The sequence below is a fragment of the Cyprinodon tularosa genome, unplaced genomic scaffold (genome assembly GCF_016077235.1).
Source record: "Cyprinodon tularosa strain WSP-4 unplaced genomic scaffold, ASM1607723v1 ctg450, whole genome shotgun sequence".
In the NCBI taxonomy this organism is placed as follows: domain Eukaryota; kingdom Metazoa; phylum Chordata; class Actinopteri; order Cyprinodontiformes; family Cyprinodontidae; genus Cyprinodon; species Cyprinodon tularosa.
In genome coordinates this window covers 525,723-548,026 of record NW_024039175.1, presented here as the reverse complement: position 1 = coordinate 548,026, position 22,304 = coordinate 525,723, and the positions used below count along the sequence as shown (strand labels likewise).

Genomic DNA, 22,304 nt, shown 5'->3' with positions numbered 1-22,304 from the left:
CCATTGCTGTTTAAGTACGGAACTCACTGACATTGATAAACCTTTAACCACTAATATTACAACAGTCATTTAAATTGTATAATTCTCCTATGTTACAAATTTAAAATCCACACAAATTAAGTAGTTCATCTTTACAGGTTATTATTTGCCTACCATTCGTTTGTCAGACTGACCAAAATGATTAAATTATTATTTCAGCTTTACTTTGTTCCAGGTCGGCTGGGCAGTTGAAGTCTAGCCTGAGGCGAAATGAAAACAGTCCGAAACTAGTTACACTCCCTGAGGAGACAACTGTAAGAGATTTATGATCAATACGCTGTTCATCTCTAACATCAGAGTCGAAAGTTTCAAGTTCACTAAAAATATTCCCTCTCTACCAAAATGCGTGTTTTTATACTCGCTCTGAGGATGGAATTTAAAAAATAACTCTATAACATCTCAGTAAATTGCAAAGGTGCAGCTCTCCCTGTTCCTGATCTTATCGTCTATGTTTTTTAGCTATTACTAATCCCACCGCCGCTGCTGGTGAAACAGGTGAAGCAAGCACTTGAATCAGCCAAGGGTGTAGAAATGGCAAAACCTGTCATTCAACAAAAGAGCCGCACACTCAGGCGGAGAGAAATAAAAATAAAGAACTTGAATGTGGGAACATGGCAGAGAACAATCCATACACTACAAAAGAAACCATTTTCCTCCAATAACCTGAAGATGTGGGCTTGTTTTATAAGGAAAATTTAAAATCAAATCATCTTTTTTTTGTAATCAGGTTTTCTACTTGACCAATAGGAATTAAAGGCAGCTTGATTTTAAAACAATTTAACTAAAAAGGGGTGGGCATAAAGACAAATGTATGCAGCAGTTAGCACCACTCAGACGTCACAAAACACTTCACACACAGCTGCCAGATTATTAATCAGAAAAGCAGAAAAGAGTCCCACAGCTGCTTTGGAGGAGCTGTAAAGCTGCAAACGGAAAAAAATGTGCCTCTATAGCGGTACCAGGTGTCCCTGAATCATTAGTGCTGCTCTATTAACATCCACCCAGAGAAAACAGAAAGAAGAAAGCCATAAAAGATCTTAATCTCCAACCAGTCAAGAAACAGGAACAGCAAAAGTGGAAAAAGGTTCGCTGGTCAAATAAGAAAACACAGTGACTGACCAATAAACACTGTGGGTGAAGCATAGTAATGGCAGGATAATGCCATTATGCAAAATGTTTTTCACCTGGTACAGCTAATCAATCAGATTTTCTGAGTAAACATTTTGAATGCATCCTTTTACAGGAAACAATGATTCAATATTGTGACAGACCTTTTATACCGAAACGCTGTCAATACGCCATTATACAATAGCTGTACGTTGGAAACATGTTGGAACACTTCAAATACGTTGATATGCATTCGAGATAAGTTCTTGATAAGTTACGCAGAAGTTATGCGCAAGTTACTCATAGATTTTGGAAAAGCTGGGCGACACAACTTCTGAGTAACTTACACTGAACATATGTCAACAATTAGATAACTTAGCTGTAATTTAAGGCCCACATATGAGCAGACGCTGGCATACGTCAGGAAATACGTCTTGATGTACTTGCTGTATGGTGACGTGTTTCTGCGTGCTCATAACTTATACAAAACCTTCAGATAATCCAACGTATGCAAGCGTTTTTGCCAGATTTTCTGTATGCCAGGAATATGCTGGTCTAAATCGTCAAGGTGTGACAGCAAGAACTGTCAGAGGATGCAACTACTACTGAAAACCACTGGAGCCCATCAACAAAATGTTTAATATTAATTAAAAGTCATAAGAGGCTTGAAGTTTTTCTCAAGAAATGAAGGAGAAATAAATTCAAACAGTTTGCATTTTAGAACTATTTGATTTCCCGCAGTTAAATTTCAAACTAATCCAAACCAAGATATTTAATACACTGTTTCTTTTTTTATTTTTTTACTTTTATGCTTTAACTTTCTTTTAAAACCTGCTTTAAAAGTTTCCTAAACTTTCGGCTACAGATAAAAATGGAAAATGAGTGGAATGAGTGAATTTCCAACTATGATACAAAGCAGATTTCTAGGATGGAAAAAGAAGAAAAGGAAAACCAGCATTATATCTTCAATAATAGCTCTTCCATTTGCCATGAGACAAAATAAATACTATCTGCACTCTCAGCATGCCACATGAAGCCTACAAAAACTACTTGTCTAAACAAGTTACTCATGAATAAAAAATATGGAGGGAAAAAAATCAGTTATATTCTTATTTTTGTGTACAAATTTGAAACAAACAGAAAAGAAATAAAAAGTTCTTAAAATGAAGCAATAGGTCTGATGGCAGCCAAAATGGCCTATCTAATTTACCTCCTAAGCAGAGGTCTGCAGTCCAAACACATTAGCATAGCGCTGTAAATAAAACATTCAGTTCCTGGCGGAGGTCCACTGGCATTTTCACTTGTCAGACTTCAGCTTAGAGCTGGACTGCAGAGACAAGTCGCCTCCGCCAATAAAATCCCGCATCTCTACGTTTCCCTACGTTTATCCCTTAAACCTGAAGTAACGGAAACCTCCTACCACGAGTCATTCGCTCCATTACTGCCTTATAAATCTGCTTTTGCTTCGTCACAGGTTTGTGTCAAAGGCCAAGAACTGAACAATAGTAGTGGTTATAAACAGAATGCAGAAACAGGGGAGGCCAATTCATGCAAATCTTAATTTGAACAGTAGATCAGAGACACAGCTGCCAAAGCTATCATCCGAGCTACCTTAACTTCTATGTGTATCCATGTGGACGAGCAAACAAGAGGAGGAAAACAGGATAGCTGCTCGGCAGCCGCTTCGACAGTGACTTGTCAGCCATCTGTGTCTGCGTGGCCATTCTATGTGCGTTTCACACAACCGCTCTTGGCCTTAACGCCTTCCTCTGTTAAGACTGTGAAAAACAATAGGAGACGAATGCAAGCACCGAAAAAAAAAAAGACGCAGGAAGTACAGATCACTGAATTCCTGCACCGCCGCAGCCAAGCTGTGCCACATGTTATGCACAGTGAGCTCTGGCCACAGGAACCCATTATCCTCACCGCATTTATAACTGCTGAGGAGATCAGAATTCCTATACGTCAGGTGAAGTTTACAGAGGAAGCTAATTAAAAAGCATTAACAGCCGTTGTTTCCATAATGAGGCAGCAGATCCAGCCCAATGTTTAAAGTTGCTCTTATAGTTTGAAAAAGGGTGTTTTAGTAGGGTTGGAATGATCATTTTGCACACAAAACAGGTTGTTGCATGCCACCAGTGATCATGCAGACTTGATGAGATTTATAAGGGACTGGTCATAGGGGTAATGTGACTCAGCAAGGATTAAAAAAGGTGTGCTGCCAGCCTTTAGCTTCCAAAATAACAACAATAATACAAAGATATGTTACTTGTTCCTTGCATATAATCTGCTAATAAACTGACTTAATAACAAATCACCACCTTGCTTCCCATTTCTAAACTTGAAGCATCCCCAGCCTAAACAGAAGAAATGCAACGTCAGTGTGGAGGTAAATATTTGATCTCAAGTCTTGTGCAGCGCAACAAGTAAAGGCAGATTGACAAAGCAATGCCACTGAAGCGGCTTATCGTGACTTTGCAGCAATGCATCAAGCTCATACATGCCTTTGTTTAAACAGCTTCTTTTTTTTTTCTTCAGGCACTAATTAATAATGTGGGAATGCAAAGTGAGCACAGAGCCGTTTCTCTGCTCCAGCCGAATAAAGTGACAAATCAGTTTGTTTGGCAGTTTTAGCAGCTTTGACTGAACGCCAGGCTCATCGCTGACAGGCGTTATCTTTATGTACTTGATCTAAATGTAGGAGTGGTAATCACAAGCATCCTGGAGCGGAGGTTTGAACTAATCCAACTACAGGCCTTGCAAGTGTGTAATTGAGTTCAACTGTGAGCAGATTTTTCTTAAAGCCGAAATGAAACGACTTCCTTTGCATCTTTAGTACCATTGATCATACAGCAGGTTAGTATGGAATACAACCTTCTGTGATTGATGTTTAAAAGATGGTGGTTTAGATATTTAGAAATCCTTTGTGAGGATTTTCACAGTGAAAGCATGTATTGTCTGTCACGTGAACCGTTCACACAGCCCTCCAGACAGCCTTCAGTTCAGGTGAGAGATGAAAAGAAAGCAGCTGAAACACGAGTAACTGACGTTTATGACGTCCAAAGCATGCTGCTCTGCTCGTAGGGCAGAAATAAAAACACTTTCTCTAAGTTTTCTCTGCATCTGGGTAAGCAGAACCCCCCTGATATACGATATGAACAAAAGTATTTGTCAGTGTACTCTTACACATGAACTTTAACATCCAACCAATTTAATCTATAGAGTCAATTTTTTTTATGGACCTCCTACTTTCCCACAACAAAACTTTAACTATTCTGTATACACATTAAGGCTAAAACAATCGTATAAGTCGCAAGTATTCAATTATTTAAATAATCTTCAACTAATTTAGTAATCGATTAATCGTTAAATGCAGAATAAAGACTCTAAAACATGTCTTTAGGTGACAAAGCAACCTACTTAGAGCAGTTATGTCAAAATGTAAAAAATGAGTAAACATTTTCCATTTAATATAAAAATATATATATATATATATTTGTCTATAAATATATCAATAATCTGTCTGTCAATCATACATTCCTCCAGGTTAAATGTTCCTAGTTGGAGGAGAGTCAAAATTGCAGCATCTGCTCTTATATTCCCAAAGGTGTTTGGTCAGAACGACCAGTTTATCCAAACCAAACAATTCAAATGATCAATAAGTCATATCAAAACAGACGTTAAATTAAGCTAGCGTTAAAAGAACCTTAATCTGATGTGTCTGAAAATATTGCTAGCATGAGGAAGACAATGGTTTAATAGAGACTGATGGAATCTAAAAAAGCTTAAGGCTTTATCTACCACAACAAACTAAAACACCATCTGAACTGTCAATAACAAATGTGTTAAGTGGGACACAATTACAATAATAAACTAGATTGCTTTAGCCAAATGAAGGCTAGTATTTGATATACTATAGTTTCAGGTTAATTAATTTTTAGGCTTAAAAAATAAAATAAAAAATCGGCATCAGTTAAAGCATTTAGCTGAATCTGATCAGTACTGAGTACTGAATATATACTGATTTTTGGGTCTATGGCCTCCACAGTTAAAACCAGTGTTAAAATTTCAAAATAGACCAAACTGGTCTTTAAGGATAGGGAAAGCAGCAAAAATAATTAGGCACAAGTGGTTCCCTAAAGGCAAATTCTTTGGAGGATCAAAGATGTGATCTGCTGGTCAAAGGGCCTGTCCCCTACTTTAACCAATCCCCCTCCTCAGTTACAAAGACAGAAAGAGAGGCAGGGCTACAAACAGAGGAGCAAACAAACTAGTCGAGTTCATGCTTTGTTTCCTGCTCAAACATTCCTATCGGAGCCTCACTTTTTTTCGCATAGTGGTAGAACCAAATATAGGCATCCATGGCTTACCAAACGGTCTGGTGCTTACAGCACATCCTTTAATCCAGCAGTTTAAGGTTGGGGCTCCGATATGCGGCAAACCCTTGTTATTAATGCGAGCATGCCCTGCGTAATGTCATTATCATCCATGCAACACAAAAGGACTCCCAAATTGAATATTTGATATAAGCAATGAATTCCCCTCTTGTTTTGTAAAGCTTTATCATTATTATTTGGATTCCAGGAATGACTTTTAACTCGCTAATCATTAATCAGTTTGTCACAAGTTTGGCAGGGGCATTAGATCTCTGATGCAGTCCTTCTGAGGGTATTCAGTATGACTTATCAGCCTCAAGTTGGACAAAGATATGGAAGTAAGAAACAAACAAGGATTAAAAAAATAAATGAATTGAACTTTAATTATCTCAATTTTGAGAAATGTACCTCTGCATTTAACCCATCCAGCAGTTGGCTGCCATCATGGGGCAGCCAGGGAGCAATCGGGGGTTAAAGGCCAATTTATGCCTCTGATGCATAGCCTCTGCTTTGTCAAATCTGTCTCTGTGCACCAAAAAAAAAAATCCTGACTATGCGTCGGATGGTCACAAACCCACGCAGACCTCAAGAAGAAGTGCGCGGACAAAAAGCAGCTGTGATTGGTCCTTGGTGTACCTTTCTGGCTGTTGGTGTGGTCGTTGTCACAACCCGATCTGTCCCAGATCCATTCTGCGCATGAGCTGTCAGCTCATTTGTGTATGCATATCAAGATATACATCCGGATCATCCTCGGTTTTATTTTGTTAAAAATACTTAAATTATGTTTTCCCTAACCAAAAATAGTAAACATACTAAAATATAATGTGTTAAAGGTTAACAATGTATTTCCTGAGAAAATAAATGCCTTAAAATCCTTTCTGCTTTATCACTCGTCTCTGCCCAATCTGCACCGGAAATGGGATCCCTCGCAACCTCCAGTGGCTAACTTTGAGTTAAATGTTTTCGTTTAGTTTTAACCTTATGTTATATAGCGCGTAATCTAAAGAAAGAAACAACTAAAAGGCAGATAAACATGGTTTAATCATACTTTGCCGGACAGCTCTGAGCGTGTCTGATAATGACACCAGAGAAGCAGTTAAACGAAAAAAATGTAACAAGCATAAAAATTGTCTCACACAATTTATAAAGCATTTTCTAAAGATAAATATTAGCATTCTTTAGTGAGTTAAGGATAGAAATAAGTAGTTTTAGTACCATAATTACAGTATTTATGGACACTCAGATGTACATCTGTTTGCACATGCGCAGGACGGATTGTGCCTCTGGGACGGATTGGGTAGTGACAGTCGTCCTTCTCGATTCCGTGCCGGGATGCACCATTTTTAAAGAACGAGGAACAACGGACAACTACGATGAAAGGTTAATCGGCCTTTTTGCCAACTCCATGAACAGAACCTGTTCCCTTTTCGATGTCTAGCAAGTTTAGAACCATCTCTGTGAAACACTCAGACCCGCCATTTTTGTTTTGGAAGATAAACACTCCCGCCGCCACCGCCGAAGTTCTCGAATAGGCTCCCCCTTGCACTTTGGCGGAAACTGCTGTGCGTCCCTAGAAATTCCAGACCGACAGTGCAGAAGCATACTAGCAAAACTGGTTCAAAACCAGACCCAAGCGACATTTCATGTGAGCGGTTGCAGAAGTCTAATCTACCCTTAAGGGTCTTGCTCAGAGACCCGGAGTGGCTGTACGTGGGAGTGAGGCTCGAACTCAGAACCTTAGGATTCCAAGCTCTATGCCCCTAACCATTAGGCCAACACTCCCATCTTCATTAGTTTAAGCACAAAAGTTTACAATATGCAAAAAGATAAGGAAAAAAAAAACTTCAGGGAACGAAACACTGATCCTTCGGTGGAGCTTTAAAACAGACGTGTGGGGGACTGAACTACAAATGTTCACCTCCTATAGAACAGTAAGTCAACAACATCAGAGTCGGGTGCAAAAGCCACTAACTGATTTCATCACAAAATGTACCGATTACCTAGCCTAGTAAACTAGCCCCAGCAGCCAAAATAATTTTTGCCTACGAGTTGTTCTAGCCTCGATAAATGCCCCAGGCCCTAGAACTGGCAGGCCAATCACAATGCAGAGATGTTTTTTGAACTTTTGGATGCGTAGCAGGCGGGGTTTTGAGGGCGTGACGACAAAGCTGCGTGACTCTGGAGAAAGCACAACAAGGAAGATGTCAACAACTATTGAACAGTCCTCGTTGACTCAGCTTTGGAATCAGCTTTGAAATGATTAGACTTGGGTTTTTCATTGAAACATGAGCAGGAAGAGGCTCTACGCTCTTTCATTTTTAAGGAGGACCTATTCGCCGTTTTACCAACAGGCTGTTTGTTTACACTCCACCACCAGCAGTCAGTTGGGCTCATTGGTCAGAGCATTGGCCAATAGGCACAGACATGGTTTGAAAAACAACGGGTTGTTCTTATCAACAATCTTCCAATGTCTCATTCATCGGGGCCAGACTAAATTACACATTTATTCTCACATTTAGTCTGGTTTATCAGGATATATTAAAAAATAAAAAAAATAGCATCAATATATCATGCTAATTAGTTTTAATATTTCAAGTAATTAGTGACATGCATTGTTTCATTTGCCAGTTGTAACATAGTTAGATTTAAAAACGTTTTAGTTTAGTTATAATTAACTTATAGGGGGGGGGGGGCTGATTTTGTGCCTCTGAGCTGCCAATTCTAAATTAGAGAGAAATAACTGTCCTATCACAAAGTTTGGTGTGTAGATTAGGAAATCTTTAATAAATAAAAAGTGAAATATTTTTTCACTTTTTTTTTTTTTTAAGATAATATATTATATATTATTTTTCCAACTTTATTGTGCCTGATTGTATTTATTTTAAATTAATTTGATTCTGATTCAACTTTGAATCACAGATTGCTTCCAAAGAGGGGCCTGGAAAGATCAAGACCCAAACTAATCCCACCCAAAGTCCATTAAAACATTTAATTAAACTTAATTTGTGATCATAGTTAGCAAATATCTATAGGTTAAAATCAGCGTTAACGTAGAAGTCAAACAGAACAAATTTCGGTCCAGAAGCCGATAACATTTTAGCTATTTCGAGTCTTAAATCGATTTCCTGTGCTCGGAAATATATAAAGAATAAAAATCATAAGTTATAAAGAATAGGGTTTCCAAAAAAACACCCTAGCTACTCGCTAGCTTCAGTGTGCTATCAGGGTCTGCGCCTGTAGTCGGACAGCTAGCTTAAAATGTCCCATCAACAAGTAAACAACCATCCTCACAGCTAGCTTGAGGGATTTGCTTTTTTTTTCGGAGTCCTTGGATGTTTGACCCCAGAAAGAAAAATATATAGCCTTAACCTTTAAGACTAATACTATTAGAAATAGCGGCTTTAAGCTGGAAGAAGCTGAACAGACATCGACAACCCGTAATCTTATGTCCGACAATGGAATTAGAACATGAATAGGTGAAATAAAACACGACACACATAGTATAATAAACGACAGGCCTTTGATGTTTTTGTAACAAACAAAAAAACTCGTACAAATATCTGCAACGGGCAGAAGAAAGCATGTACATAACGTTTGAAGAGCCTGTCCGATAAAGGAACTCGGTGCAAGCCTCCCTCCCTGCTATTTTTATTTTTTTTTTTTACCTTGTATACATCTCCGTATGTGCCACTTCCTATCCTCTGGATCAGCTCAAAATCCTCCTGTGGATTCCGCCGGGACAGGTCGACACTGGAGTTCATCGTTTACGATCGAGTTCGGCTGACGAACCCCGACAAAAACACGAAAATTTGATTTCTTTAAAGAAAAACATACGGCGTTAGAAAATCCCAACCAGGATCCAGTGTAGATCCAACATGGCTTCCACTGCGCTTGGCGCATGCGCAGTGGAGACCCTGGCCTTCCCTTCCCTTCCTAGGTTGTTTGTCAAAGGAAATGATGGAAATGCTCAATACTTAGTTCGACAGAATTAAACTTTTAAATCAATGATAGGTAAATAATAGGGGGTCATGTTTGGCTTTAGACATATTAATCTCATTACTTACTTTTAATTTATTAGTTATTCAATAATGGTTAAATTACAGTTTTGTAATCAGTGAACAACAATTGACAGTTTAGTGAAAGAGTGTGAAAGAAAATAAATCACCAAGATGTGTGTTGCCTTTGTGTCTAAGTGTAAAAAATGATGCTAAAATGAGTTTAATTTAACAATGGCAGAAAGTGCTTCAACATAATAAGTTACTACAGAAACCCAGTTGACATCTAGGATGACAATATACAGTATATATATATATATATATATATATATATATATATATATATATATATATAAACAAATTTTTTATTCATCAGAGCCTAGCTTGAAACTGAACATTTACAAACATATATTAATCAGTAGATACATTTAATTATATATTTTTTTCATAAAAGACAAGAACTCAGTCTTTTTGAAATTGATAAACTGGCAAAAATGTATATACATAAAATAATTTTTTCTAGTACTTTGATAGAGAGATGAAGACCAAATCCAAAGTTTTGAAAAAATAGTCAATGACCACCAAAGGTTTGGTGTGGCTGGCAGCCTTAGGACAACCAAACCAAAGGAGGCACCAAAGAGAGCAACCCATCCAGTCTTTTCTAATATATATATACTACATACATATACCTACATATATACACACCTATATATTCCTATGTATATCTATAGATAGATAGATAGATAGATAGATAGATAGATAGATAGATAGATAGATAGATAGATAGATAGATAGATAGATAGATAGATAGATAGATAGATCTGCTGCCTGAATATTGACTTCAGAATGACCAGTTTGGCAGTGGGTCAGTAAAGGTGTGGGGCCGTTTTTCTTTGGAGGACAAGACAGCCCTCCATGTGCTCGCAAGAAGTAGCTTGACTGCCATTAGGTACCGACATGAGATCCTCAGGCCACTTTGTGAGTCCATATGCTGGTGTGGCTGGCCTCTGGTTCCTCCTAATACAGGGCAATGTTAGATCTCATGTGGCTGCAGTGTGTCAGCAGTTCCTGCAAGATAAAGGCATTGAAGCAAAGGACTGGCCCATCTGTTCGCACACCTGAATCCGATTGAGCACAACTGGGACATTATGTCTCGATCCATCCAATGACATCACGTTGCACCACAGACTGTCCAGGAGTTGGCAGATGCTTTAGTCCAGATCTGAGAGATCCCTCAGGAGACCATCTTTCTCATCAGCAGCATTCCCAGACATTGTAGGGAGAACACACACAATACTGAGCCTCATTTTTACCTGTTTGAAGGACATTAAATCAAAGTGTGTTTTTTCCACTTTATTTTTTGGTGCGACTCCTAATCAAGGCTTCTATTGGTTTGACTTCCATTGATCATTTTTTTTTTAGTTTGTTGTCAGCACTTTCAGATTTGTACAGAACAATGAGATTATTTCACTCATTCAGATCTGGGATGTGATATTTGAGTGTTCCCTTTATTTTTTGAGCAAAGTATAGTTTTTATACATACTTTTGTTTTTTTTAGCAATGGATCAGTCTAATTTAGTTTATTTATATAGTGCCAATTTAAAACATGTCATCTCAAGGCACTTTACAGAGAAAATTCAACCAGATCCTACAGTCAGATTGGTTCAAAGTTTTCTATCTATGGAAAACCAGTTGACTGCATCGACCCGTTGACTCGTGTAATCCCTCACAGCAAAACAGTTGAGAGGAAAGGTACCTTTTCCATCTGCTGGGGCCGACTGGCGTTCAAGGAGACAGAAGCAGAGATATAAAAAAGACTGTGGTAATGGTGATAAACTTTGCAATGTTTTATTTTACTAAATAGCCATTTCTAATTTTATCTTAATACAATGTACAATTATCTACACTGAAAATACAATTAATAAAATTATCCTTTTCCAGAGTTGATTTTTTCTTTTTTTGCTCTAGATCCACGTCAGCATATAAGGACCTAGAGCTTTAGGTCCTCATAAAAAGTATTGATATTTTAATGAACAATTCTAAACATCTTTTAACAATATAAAACTTGATCACTAAAATTGATGAAACATACAAAATCTACAAATAGATAGGAAATTTAAGTCTGCATATGTACAGAAATCACCTGTCAGTTGTAATTTATTATGATATTTCATAAATATACTGAATAAATATTAGAAAATGATCAAAGAAAAGTAATTATTAATTCAGGTGATTGCAACTGTGCAACGATCCTATAAACCTTTGGATTAACTCTGCTCTAATGTAATAAAGGAAATTTGATTCCATTGTTAGATCAAAAGGAATGTATGAACATGACTTGATTCTAGTCTTGTTGATGAAAGTGTCGAAAAACAAAACAGGGAAGCTTTTTTTTTTTCACCAAGTGGAGAAATGATAAGTTTTCTTGTAAAAAGACACAATTCAAAAGATTTAACATGTTTTAGGTTGTTATTGGGCTCCTTTTAGACTTAGACTTAGACTTCTTTATTTGTCATTTTGTATGCACAGGGTGCATACAGAACGAAATTGCGTTACATACAGCTTATGAACGTTGCATTGATATTTCAAATGGCACGAGTTATAGAAAAATACAAAAAGTGCAGCAGTGGTCAAAGTGTGAACAGTGCAGAGGATAAGAGACAGTATGCAAGTTGCAGTGGTTCAGTGCAAAATGGCATTTGTGCAAAAAATGCGTTATTGAAAAATACAATGAGATGAACAATTTAAAACAAATTTTAATGTAGCTTAATCAAATAAGTTTAGCACGTTTATATATTTCACATATTGATTTATTTAGCATAACATTTTATTTTGAAAAGAGCATCTAATGATATAACATTTCTTAAAAAGAAGAGTAAAACAAAAAGGTTGAGGCCGAACTCTGTGAAAAATTTATAATATTCCATAACATTAAAAAAGTTCTGAAACGCTTCATGAAATATTTAAATTTTCATTCATAGTGTTTGATAAAAATGGGAAATCTTTGAAAGAGAGTTTAGAGTTTAATTCAAGTAGATTTTTTATTTATAGTTTAAACACAAACATACAGCATTTCAAATAAGAACTAATTTCTCAGATATGACAGAGCATTATATGATTAAAAAAGTAATTTTTAATCCTAATCAAGTGTTTTGATGTATTTATGGATCAGTCCATCTATTAACCCCAAGCTTACTCTCTGTGTGCTTTGGTGTCTAAGAGTTGAAAAATTCAAAGCTTCCTGTGAAGATGAGGATTGCTTCTCTGAGGAGGAAGGAAGGCAGTTATTTATGCCAGCGTGTGACTCTGCTTCCTCGTTTCCCTTTGGTCCGGTCCGTGTTTGTAAAAGTTTTTTCAGGAGACAAGACAACTGAGGACTCAGGAGCACCACCAGAGTTCCACCAACACAAAGGACTCTAGACAAACAAACATCTGGAATTAATTATAATTTAAACATTTTCTTTCCAAGTCTGTTTATAACATCCAAAATGTTTTAAAGAACTTAAAATGACTCATTGCTAAGGAATGCTATACAGTATACTAAAGAAAACAAACCTTTCCATCTCTCGGAGGATGAGTGGAAGCTTCTCAGCCATATTTTCTCTGGTGCTAAACTTCCTGCCGAATGGTAAATCACAGACAACAGCATCAACACTGGCACTGGGCAAAGGCAACACTGTTGAGACAAAGAGAAACAAAACGGGACAATAAAGTAATATTAGACACAACGCAAGTATTTTTTAACCAAACTAACTTGCCATTAGAGCTGCGCAGACACAAAATGAGAAGTTTTGAAAGGTAAGCCTTTAGATGCCTTAGCTTGCAATAAAGCTGTCTTTTTCTGAACATTTATCTGTACAATGGAGCCTAGGCGGAAGTTCAACTGAAGAAACCGATTGCTCTCCTTCATCCGATTGGATGAAGGAGAGCAATCAGCAAAAAGCCAATCGGCATCCAAAGTTCATCTTAAAAGACGTACGATCTGCAACTAGTCTTCTCCTGTGGGCAGGGGGTGGTTGCGCTATGTGACTTCATTCAGATGACCCCTTTTCAACAGGTAGTTTTTCCTCTCCACTGTAGTTTCATGCTTGCTCATCATGGACAGGTTCTCTCAACCTGTGTTATCCAAGCTGGACTTCCATCTTCCAGGTCCCTGAGTGAAGCTCTAGTATCAGCTTATGCAGTCCACTGGATCTCCCCATAAAGCTCAGCATACCGTCTCGCTAACCAGCAGTCTACAGACTGACCAACTTCATCTATCATCACTCTACCACCAGTTTCAGGCCTGGGGGAGAACAGCCCTATTCTTTGCTTCTGTTCATACGTATCTATCAAAATTGAGCGCTATGTTTCCTGGTGAGGTCTGAGCGCCAAAGACAAAGTCATATAAATACATTTCTTCTAATTGTCTTTTCTCTTCGTGTGAGTTTTTCAGATTAAATTGTAGTAACCCAGTGGTTAAGCCTTCCTTAAAAATATGGACCCAATTTTGCCATGCCTTTTCATCCCTCATGTCTAAAGATGCTCCTTTAGAAAATAATAAGTTTGGGGACCTGTAATAGGTGTGGGCCTCCTGTGGCATGTAAATGGTTTAAGATTTATTCTTGGACAGCATGTTTGTGACATTGACTATTTGGTAACACAGTTTAGTACTCCTCCAGCACACTTTATTTTAATATATTTTCAAAATGACAGCTTCCTCATCTAATTTGGAAAGCTTTCCATTACTTCCAGTAGAACCCCTTTTAGATAACATTTAGAAGACGATTCTTTGTTGTAGAGAATATTGACAAAATGTATTTGTTACTTAGTCTTGATAACTTAAAACCTTTAAAAGATATGAAGAAGAACTTGATATAATATTGATATTGGACTAGACTCACAACACTGAGGCTCTGTATCAGAAAGGTCAGATCAGACTCTTCCTGCTGAGAAGACAGAGGTCTTTTGGAGTGCAGGGGGCGCTCCTAAAGACCTTCTATGCCCCCGTTTTGGCATCAGCCATGTTCTATGAAGCTGTCTGTGGGGAGCAGTGGCTTATCTGCAGCTATGAGAAAGCTGCTGGATAAGCTGATCAGGAAGGCCAGCTCTGTGATTGGATGCCCTCTGGACTCAGTGCAGGAGGTAGGAAACAAAAGGATCCTAACTAAATTAACATCTCTGTTGGATGTCTCTTTTTGGCTGTTTCTTGTTGTTGCTTTTGAAGATCCAAATTTGAAGGCAGAAAAACAACATTTAGATGGTTTGGGCTTCTTTAAAGCTTTTGTCATTTTTTACAGCTTTTAACATTTGGATAATGTTTCCCAACCCATGCATGAAGCTGTTGCAGAACTGAGAGCTCCTTCATTGGAAAAATGATCTATAAATAAGTAAATATTTCTTAAATTAAGTGCATTTACACTTATTTTGAGTAGGTAAATGAGATAGTTTGGCAATGGAATGAGTATTTTTACTCTTAAAATAAGATAATATGCACCTGAAATAAGACAATGCAATTGTGTTTTCTTATTTTAAGTGTAAATTGTCTTGTTCCATTGGCAAGATGTCTCTTCTATCTCCTCAATCCAAGAGCTAATGCACTTATTTTAAGAAAAAAATGACTTATCTAGATTTCAATTTTTGTACAGTGTTCAGTGACAGACAGCTGCACCCTAAATGCACCAAGGGAGCGTTATTAAAGATCCTTCCTCCCAACAGCTGTAAGACTCTTAAAAAACACTTTTCCCCAACAACCTAAATAAGTTGTTACATTGATGCTGATTTCTACAGTTTCTGTCTTAGTCGGTTAAATAATGCCATTTTTTGCACATTCTCTGGTGATGCTGCTATTTTTCACATATTCATTACTGTAAAAATATCTATAGCTGTTATAGATTTTTTTTATTCTCCAGATACAGAGTATTTATATTGTTTTATTTTCTTATCTGTTATTTGTATACACTTTTCTTAAGGTCCACAGCGAGACCACGTCTACAATAACTGATACTGTAACATCACAGCTTTCCTATTGTGGTACAATAAGGAGATTTTCTATTCTATTCCAAAATGACAGATGAGATGTGGCAAGCTGCTATTGAGTATACATTTTTCAAAGACATAGAGTTATTCAGTTTAAAGTGGTCCATCATTTACACGTGGCTAAACTTAAACTTTCTAAAATACAACCTAACGGTGATATATGTGATAGTTGTCACACAGTATCTGAAACTTTATCGCATATGTTTTGGAACTGTCCAAAATTGGCTGAATTTTGAATGTCTGTTTCTATGTTTGTCTCCAAGGAATTAAAACTCCACATTGAGCCGTTTCCAATTTCAATAATTTTTGGACTAACTGGACCTACATTAGGTTTGAACACTGCTGGTAAAATAATAAAAGCTTATGCTACCCTTTTGGCCAGGCGACTTATTCTCAGGAAATAGAAGGACAAATCTCCACCCTCATTGCAGCTTTGGGTTAATGATCTGATTCAGCATCTAATCTTTGAACTAATTTCTTACGCCATACAGGGTACTATACAAAAATTTGATACAATCAGTTCTCTGTTTTATCCAAGAAATGGACTCTGATGTCATGACTCCATAATTGTAAAGACAGATCTTTTTATTTAGATGGTTATTTGCTTTTTGTATGTCATTTACAGTATGTTTATTGTTCATGATCCATGGAGCAGGGGGAGGGTGGGTGGAATTGAGGTTTGTTCTTTTGTTTTATGTTTAAAAAAAATTGAATAAAGTTTCTACAAAAAAGGAAGGTTTGAAACGTTTTACTACACTTTACTACTCATAGTGGTAAAAATCACAGGTTAAGTGTATTATTTAAAGTAATATTTTTACATGTTTTTGCATATACTCAGATCTATGTAATCCAGCATTGGTGATAAAGAGTCTCCTTGCTCTACTTTAAGTTGTTCCTTTTAACAGGACTGAAATGTCAGTAAACTTTCTCAATGGATAACTTTAAATCGGTGAATGTAAATTAATTTGAATACCAGGGAAATATTGGTATGGGTAATGGGTATTTTGTTTTCATCATAGATGTGTCGCCTTTTACGTGCTTTCACTTAATGTAGTTTTTTGTTTCTAAGATCAGTGCGATTAATTGTAGTGCTGTTGTACCATATCTGGGTAAGTCCCTTTTTTCTTGACGTTTCTACCCTATTTTCCATTTCTATCAACAGAAAAAACAAAACATATTACTTATTGTCCATGAGAGATAAAAAAAGTTTTTAAATGGATGAGAAGGCCATATGAGAGCGATATTTTTTCCAGAAACAAAACGATGTGATCTAAGTAATTGCTTTTCTGAATACATGTCATGCACTTCCATACTCTGGCGTTGTTCGTACCCAGAGACGATGCTTTCAGAAGGTGTGCTCTGCTCCAAAGCTCTGCAAATGCAATATTCTCCTCAGCTTTCAGCAGCTGTCCATCGTCAACATCCACCCCCAGAAAACAGGCAGCCTTTGGAACCAAATGGCGACAAATCAGATATTTTTTCTTACAGTTTTTCCAATAGCTAAAAACTAAGGAAGATTAAACCTCTAAAGAGATGCGCAGACTGATGCTCTCACCTCGTGTTCTTTTGCAGCTTCTATTAAGATGGTTCCTACCCCACACATCGGATCAAGTACACGAAAACCTGGCTGGGATAAACATGCACAAACTATTTTAATACCAGAAGAAAAGAAAAAAACCCTAAGCAGATTTGTGTTTGTCGCATCTAAATTGATCTGATCACCAACCAGATTATATTTAAGATAACGATCATTTGACTTAAAAAAAGACGATTTTCTGATTACCATTAACTATGCTTTTTTTATTTAGTTTCTCTAGCTGAACCAAGATAGTTTTACTAACAGTCAAGCAGAATTTAAAATATAATTGCAAAAGATATATAAAAAAAGTCATCTAAAGTATTTTAAAATCAGATGAGAAACTTTTCCATCCATCAGTCTGGAAAGGATAAAAAAAGAAGGTATTTCTGAGGGTTTTGGGACTTCAGTGATCCACAGTGAGAGCCATTACTCACAAGGAACAGTGGTGAACCTTTCAGTTGGCTGCTTACCAAATATCAATAGCATCAATAACTCGTCTAAATCAACAGCAGCCCAGAAAATGGCATCCAACTGGGGTTCATGGGTGGAAACCACCAATAAGAAAAACATACTCAACATATTCTATCTCATATTTAGAAGAAAACTTTATGGTTATCCTGGAGACTTTTTGGGGAAATAAGTACTTTGTCTGATGAGACAAAAGTGGAATAGAAAAGAGTGATAAAGGAAACAAAAACCAAAGAAATCTGTAGGAGGAACGTAGCCTCCCTAAGTTTGTTATCCCTAATTGTTCAAAGCAATGACTGCAGGAGTTTGCAACCTTGCAGTTTGTTTTCACACCTGTATCTGAGCCAGGGAGGCCATGGCCCAGGCGATGGTAGACCTCAGCCCGGTGGTTTTAATATAGCTACGGTTAGCCAGAGGAGACCTGAAGAAGAACAAATAGACCACGATGCATTAAAGCAGTTCAAATCGATTAGATGTTACTTCAAAGAGGCATAATAGGAAGATAATAAATCTAGGAAGTAACCTGGTGAGTGGAATTCCCAGCAGGCAGTAATCGTCACTCAGATAGACATTAATCTGCAGAGAGATAACATATATTTTGATTTAAAGTGTGAATCAGTGAAATATGAGCTAAGAATATTCCATAACGAGGTTTTACCTCCAGCTTCGGGTTCTTCAGGTCAGCCTTCCAGCCTAGCATTTGGCTCAAACCTATTCCCATCACTTTGCTTACCTCCTACAGATAAACAGCCATAATATGGTAACATTATCAACTTTTATTCAGATGCCTCTCGGAGGTTTCCTCATTGAGAACTATACAAAATTCAAATGACGATTTGAGACACTGGTGCAGATATCAGTGCATTTTTTTATGCATTAAAAATGAGCAAATTTTTTTAAACTTCTCCTCCCTCCAAAAAGATACGATTTTATTGTTTTAATTAATAATAAAGTTGCATAAAATGGTAGATCTCTTTTCTTACCTGTGCAGTGATGCATCTAGACAGCGACCCGCTGCATTTACAGTTAATCCTAAATGACACTGAAGGAGAAAGACATGTATAGTTTAACCCTAAGGGTGTCCCTTTATATCTCTGATTAAACAAGTGATGCATTCAGCAAACTATACTCTTACGAACCTTTTTCCACACTTTCCAAAGGAGGATCATTTTCCAAGCCATCCATGTCTTTTTTGCATCTTTCCGCATTTCCCTCCAGTTCTTTCTGTGAATCCACAGCACACACCTCCTCCAGTTCTCTGTTACTATCCTCTTTTTCCACTTCTGTTGCATGTCTTCTCTGTTCTCTGCCACTCAGTCTTTTTACATCGCTGTCGTCCGATGTAAACTCACATGCACGCTTCCTGGAGTCTTGGTGACACAGTTCTCCCTCCTCACTTTGCCTTTTACTCCCTCTCCCCTTTTCTCTAGCTCCCTGGGTCATGCTCATCCTAACAGCATTTCTGCTTGCTTTCAGCTCCCCCTGCAGGCGACTCCATGTCATTACAGTGCCAATCCACTGACATCTGTCACCCAACAGCCTTGATTGTAGGAAAGATGAATTCCTTTCTAGGAAAAAGACAAAATGGCACCAGTGAGGATACAAATATAACACACGCAGGCCTCCCTGTGTTTTTTTTGTGCCTTGTTAGTACCTGGACTATTGTATGAGGACATCTTGATGGGAGAGTCTTTCTTCAGCAGAAGGAAAAGTCTCTCTGCAGCTTTTAGGTCACAAACATTGTAGATCCTAGCAGAGGAGCTGAATAACACCTTCCCAGGAATTTGATAAACCTGGAATAAAAAACGAAAAAATTATATGGTTGCTTTACAGGTTACAATTTTAATATTATTTGTGTTAGAGGGCAGACTACAGAAACATTTCTTCATTCTCAGAAACGTTTCTTCATTCTACTCCTTTGCATTCAGTTGCTTTAAATTATTTTGTGTGGGTTCTATTATTCAGAATAGATTATTTAAATTAAATGAATACATAAAATAAATTCTGAACTTGACCTTGAAACTTGAAGCATCACAGCATAATCTGAGGCTGCCTTGAGGCATCATTCCTCACTGCACTAGAACCAATCCTGCAGATGAATATCTGATAATCTCTTTGATGTCAACTCAACATTACCTCAGTTATAAATGAGCACAATGAAGAAAAATCCAAAGTCACTAAACTGTCATGGCATTGGGGCTGAGGCTCCATTACATGTCAAACAGGCTACATAAAGTATAAAGCCCCTTATTTTTAGGTACCTTTAATCATATTTTATTACACAGACACCAGAAACATATGTGCTTCTCATTCTGATTTAATATGACATACAAAGACAAAGTAAATTAAAAGAACTAGGAAAATAAGGGAAAAGCTGCACAGTTTGACTCTATATAAAAATCACCACTGTTCAGGAGTCAATAGATAAATAAAGTTAACAGCTATTTAAAAGGACCACCATGGTAACTCTGGAGGAGCTGCAGAGATCCAAAGCTTACAGGGGAGCTATCAGCCTTGCCATCCATATATTTGACATTTTTGAAAGAAAAAAATGCACAAAATCATATGAGACCAAAATCCCACATTTTCACCACTCCATGACACCCTGAACACACTACGCCCACTCAGTAGTAACTAGATCATACTATGGAGCAAACTGGTGAAATGAATGGAACTAGATAAAAAGTTATCTAGAAAAGAAAAAAATAATTTCTGTTGGTATGAATCATAAAAAAATATGTACAATGAAGCTCGTGCTATTTTTGCACGAAAGTCAGATGTGTGTGAATGTGCCAGACAAAGATAAAAAGGTAAAAAAAATAATAATAAACAACTTGATAGCCAGAAGAAAGAGATACTGAGATAATATCCTTTGATATTTTCTTTCTCTTAAAACTACTATCCTTTGAGTTTCAATTCAATTGTGAAATTTCTTACAGCACATTCAATCAAGAGGAATAGATAAAACAGAGAAAATCCCCCAAAAAACAGAGGCAATGCTTCTTGATCTTGACTCACTTTAAGAAAAAAAAATAAACAAATACATTCTGAAACATTTTCTATAAAAACAAAACAAAAGAAAGCGTATTTTTTTAGTCTACATAGTTCAACAGCCGTTATCTGCAGCTGTGTTTTTAGCATGATGCTAACACTCACTTCTTCAGCTCCGAGCTTCCTCTTCACCTCTTCGGCTAAGAACGGCTCCATGCCATTACCAGCAGTGCAGAAGAACCGAACTACGCTTTCTTTGTCACTCATTTCAGCCATCGTGTTTAAAACACCCCAACTGATAAGAAACGATCATCTATGCAACTACTGATTTTTAATTTCCCACCTAAACCCCTTTTTCTTCTTCTTTTTTTTTTTATGGCGGTTGGCAAGCAACTTATTGATGCGCTTTACCGCCATCTACTGGAATGGAGTGTGGATCGGGACGGATTAATAAATCTTATATTCTGTCTATCAATTTCGTTTTAAGGTAATTAATTATATAAAAAAAATATTTAGAAGTAGAAAATTTGTCCAAAATATCTTGTATATTTAATTGCATTTTATTTTCTTGTAATCGACTAACTAATTCCCTTCTCTCCACAGAATATTTAGAACAGAGTAACAAAACATGTTTTACTGTCTCTTCTTTAAAACAAAAATCACTATTTACTGTTGGGTGTTTTCTCATTTTAAATAATGTACTATTTAACCTTGTATGATGAAAATGTAATCTGGATATAATGGTGTTCTCTTTTGTATTTCTTCCTGTTCTCCTCATTGTACCAACTTTTCTTTGAATACTGTAAAGCCACCTTCCAGTTCTATCCTCTTCCCACTGCTTTTGCCATATTTCCTTAAACTTTTGTTTAATAACATATTTAATTTCTTCTTAACTAAATGGTATTATTATATCAATATAATGATTTTTTTGTAGCTTGTTTGCATAATTTTCTGCCAACTAATTTCCTTTTACTCCTATATGTGACAGTATCCATGTAAAAATAACCATTAAACCAATTGCCTGAATTCTATCAATTAAAAATGTAATCTCTGATAAAAGGTCTCTTTCACAGATTACAGATGTATTATAAAGAAACACTATTTGTAAATAAAATGTTGAATTCATGAGCTCAGAGATGATGAATAGTTTCCATGTGTTTGAATATTGATATTTCTATATCGTGAGTTTGTAACAGGGAACACAATATAAAGGCCAGGCTGCAAAAAAAAATTACACCAATCAACATTTTCTTACCGTTCAAACAAAAATAACAGTTTTATACATTAAAACTGCCTCTGATGACTAGTTTTAAACAAGAACAGTCGAGATTTAAATACATATCTAATGGAAGAAAAGGGCCAAGGGCCAAACCATCTATTCAAAGGCAATACCAACTAGAAAATTGGTTATTATTTAGTTATGGCCTAAAGGTAGCTGTGACTGGGGCCAGTGCCCATCTCCAGGAGTCTATGGGCGGAAGGCAGGTTACACCCTGGACAGGTCGCCAGTCTGTCCAAATAAATAACCAACATATAACAGCTACATTAAACTTTGGTTTCTATTTCTATTATTGTAGATAAAGATAACATAATGAATAAATCTTCAGGGCTGACTAATATTGAGGTTTTTCCTTTAAGCTAAACTGAGGCTCCATCTACAGTGGTCCTTCTATAAAAAAAAGACAAAGAAAAGATTAGTTATGTTAACCCCTAATTAACATACACTAAATT

At 36.9% G+C, this 22,304-nt stretch overlaps 2 protein-coding genes across 15 annotated transcripts in view; both read right to left on the bottom strand.

Annotated features, from left to right (window-relative positions):
* Positions 1-9,434, bottom strand: part of LOC119793394 (mitogen-activated protein kinase kinase kinase kinase 3-like) — a 75,382-nt gene extending 65,948 nt beyond the window's left edge. For 5 of the 14 annotated variants that reach the window (XM_038300558.1, XM_038300559.1, XM_038300563.1 and 2 more), the window contains exon 1: positions 9,188-9,434. In XM_038300558.1, the coding sequence (XP_038156486.1) occupies positions 9,188-9,283 (96 nt within the window). In that variant the 5' untranslated portion in view covers positions 9,284-9,434. The remainder of the gene's footprint in view (positions 1-9,187) is intronic. The other 9 variants (XM_038300560.1, XM_038300567.1, XM_038300569.1 and 6 more) reach the window with 3 other exon arrangements.
* Positions 9,435-12,539: 3,105 nt separating this feature from the next.
* thumpd2 (THUMP domain containing 2) lies at positions 12,540-20,940 on the bottom strand. The gene is made up of 11 exons (XM_038300577.1): positions 20,739-20,940; positions 19,237-19,375; positions 18,722-19,150; positions 18,566-18,624; positions 18,241-18,318; positions 18,106-18,158; positions 17,916-18,003; positions 17,091-17,162; positions 16,866-16,980; positions 13,073-13,193; positions 12,540-12,933 (listed from the first exon to the last, which is right to left on the bottom strand). Exons 1-11 carry the CDS (start codon positions 20,847-20,849, stop codon positions 12,657-12,659), a joined length of 1,542 nt encoding a protein of 513 aa, XP_038156505.1. The 5' UTR covers positions 20,850-20,940; the 3' UTR covers positions 12,540-12,656.
* Between the last annotated feature and the right edge of the window lie 1,364 nt (positions 20,941-22,304).

Coding starts and splice junctions, on each gene's coding strand:
- thumpd2 (XM_038300577.1), bottom strand. CDS start 20,849: ATGGCTGAAATGAGTGACAAAGAAAGCGTAGTTCGGTTCTTCTGCACT. Junction 18,159..18,240: donor TGAAGAACCCGAAGCTGGAG/GTAAAACCTCGT, acceptor ATCTCTCTGCAG/ATTAATGTCTATCTGAGTGA. Junction 16,981..17,090: donor AAGCTGCAAAAGAACACGAG/GTGAGAGCATCA, acceptor TTGGTTCCAAAG/GCTGCCTGTTTTCTGGGGGT.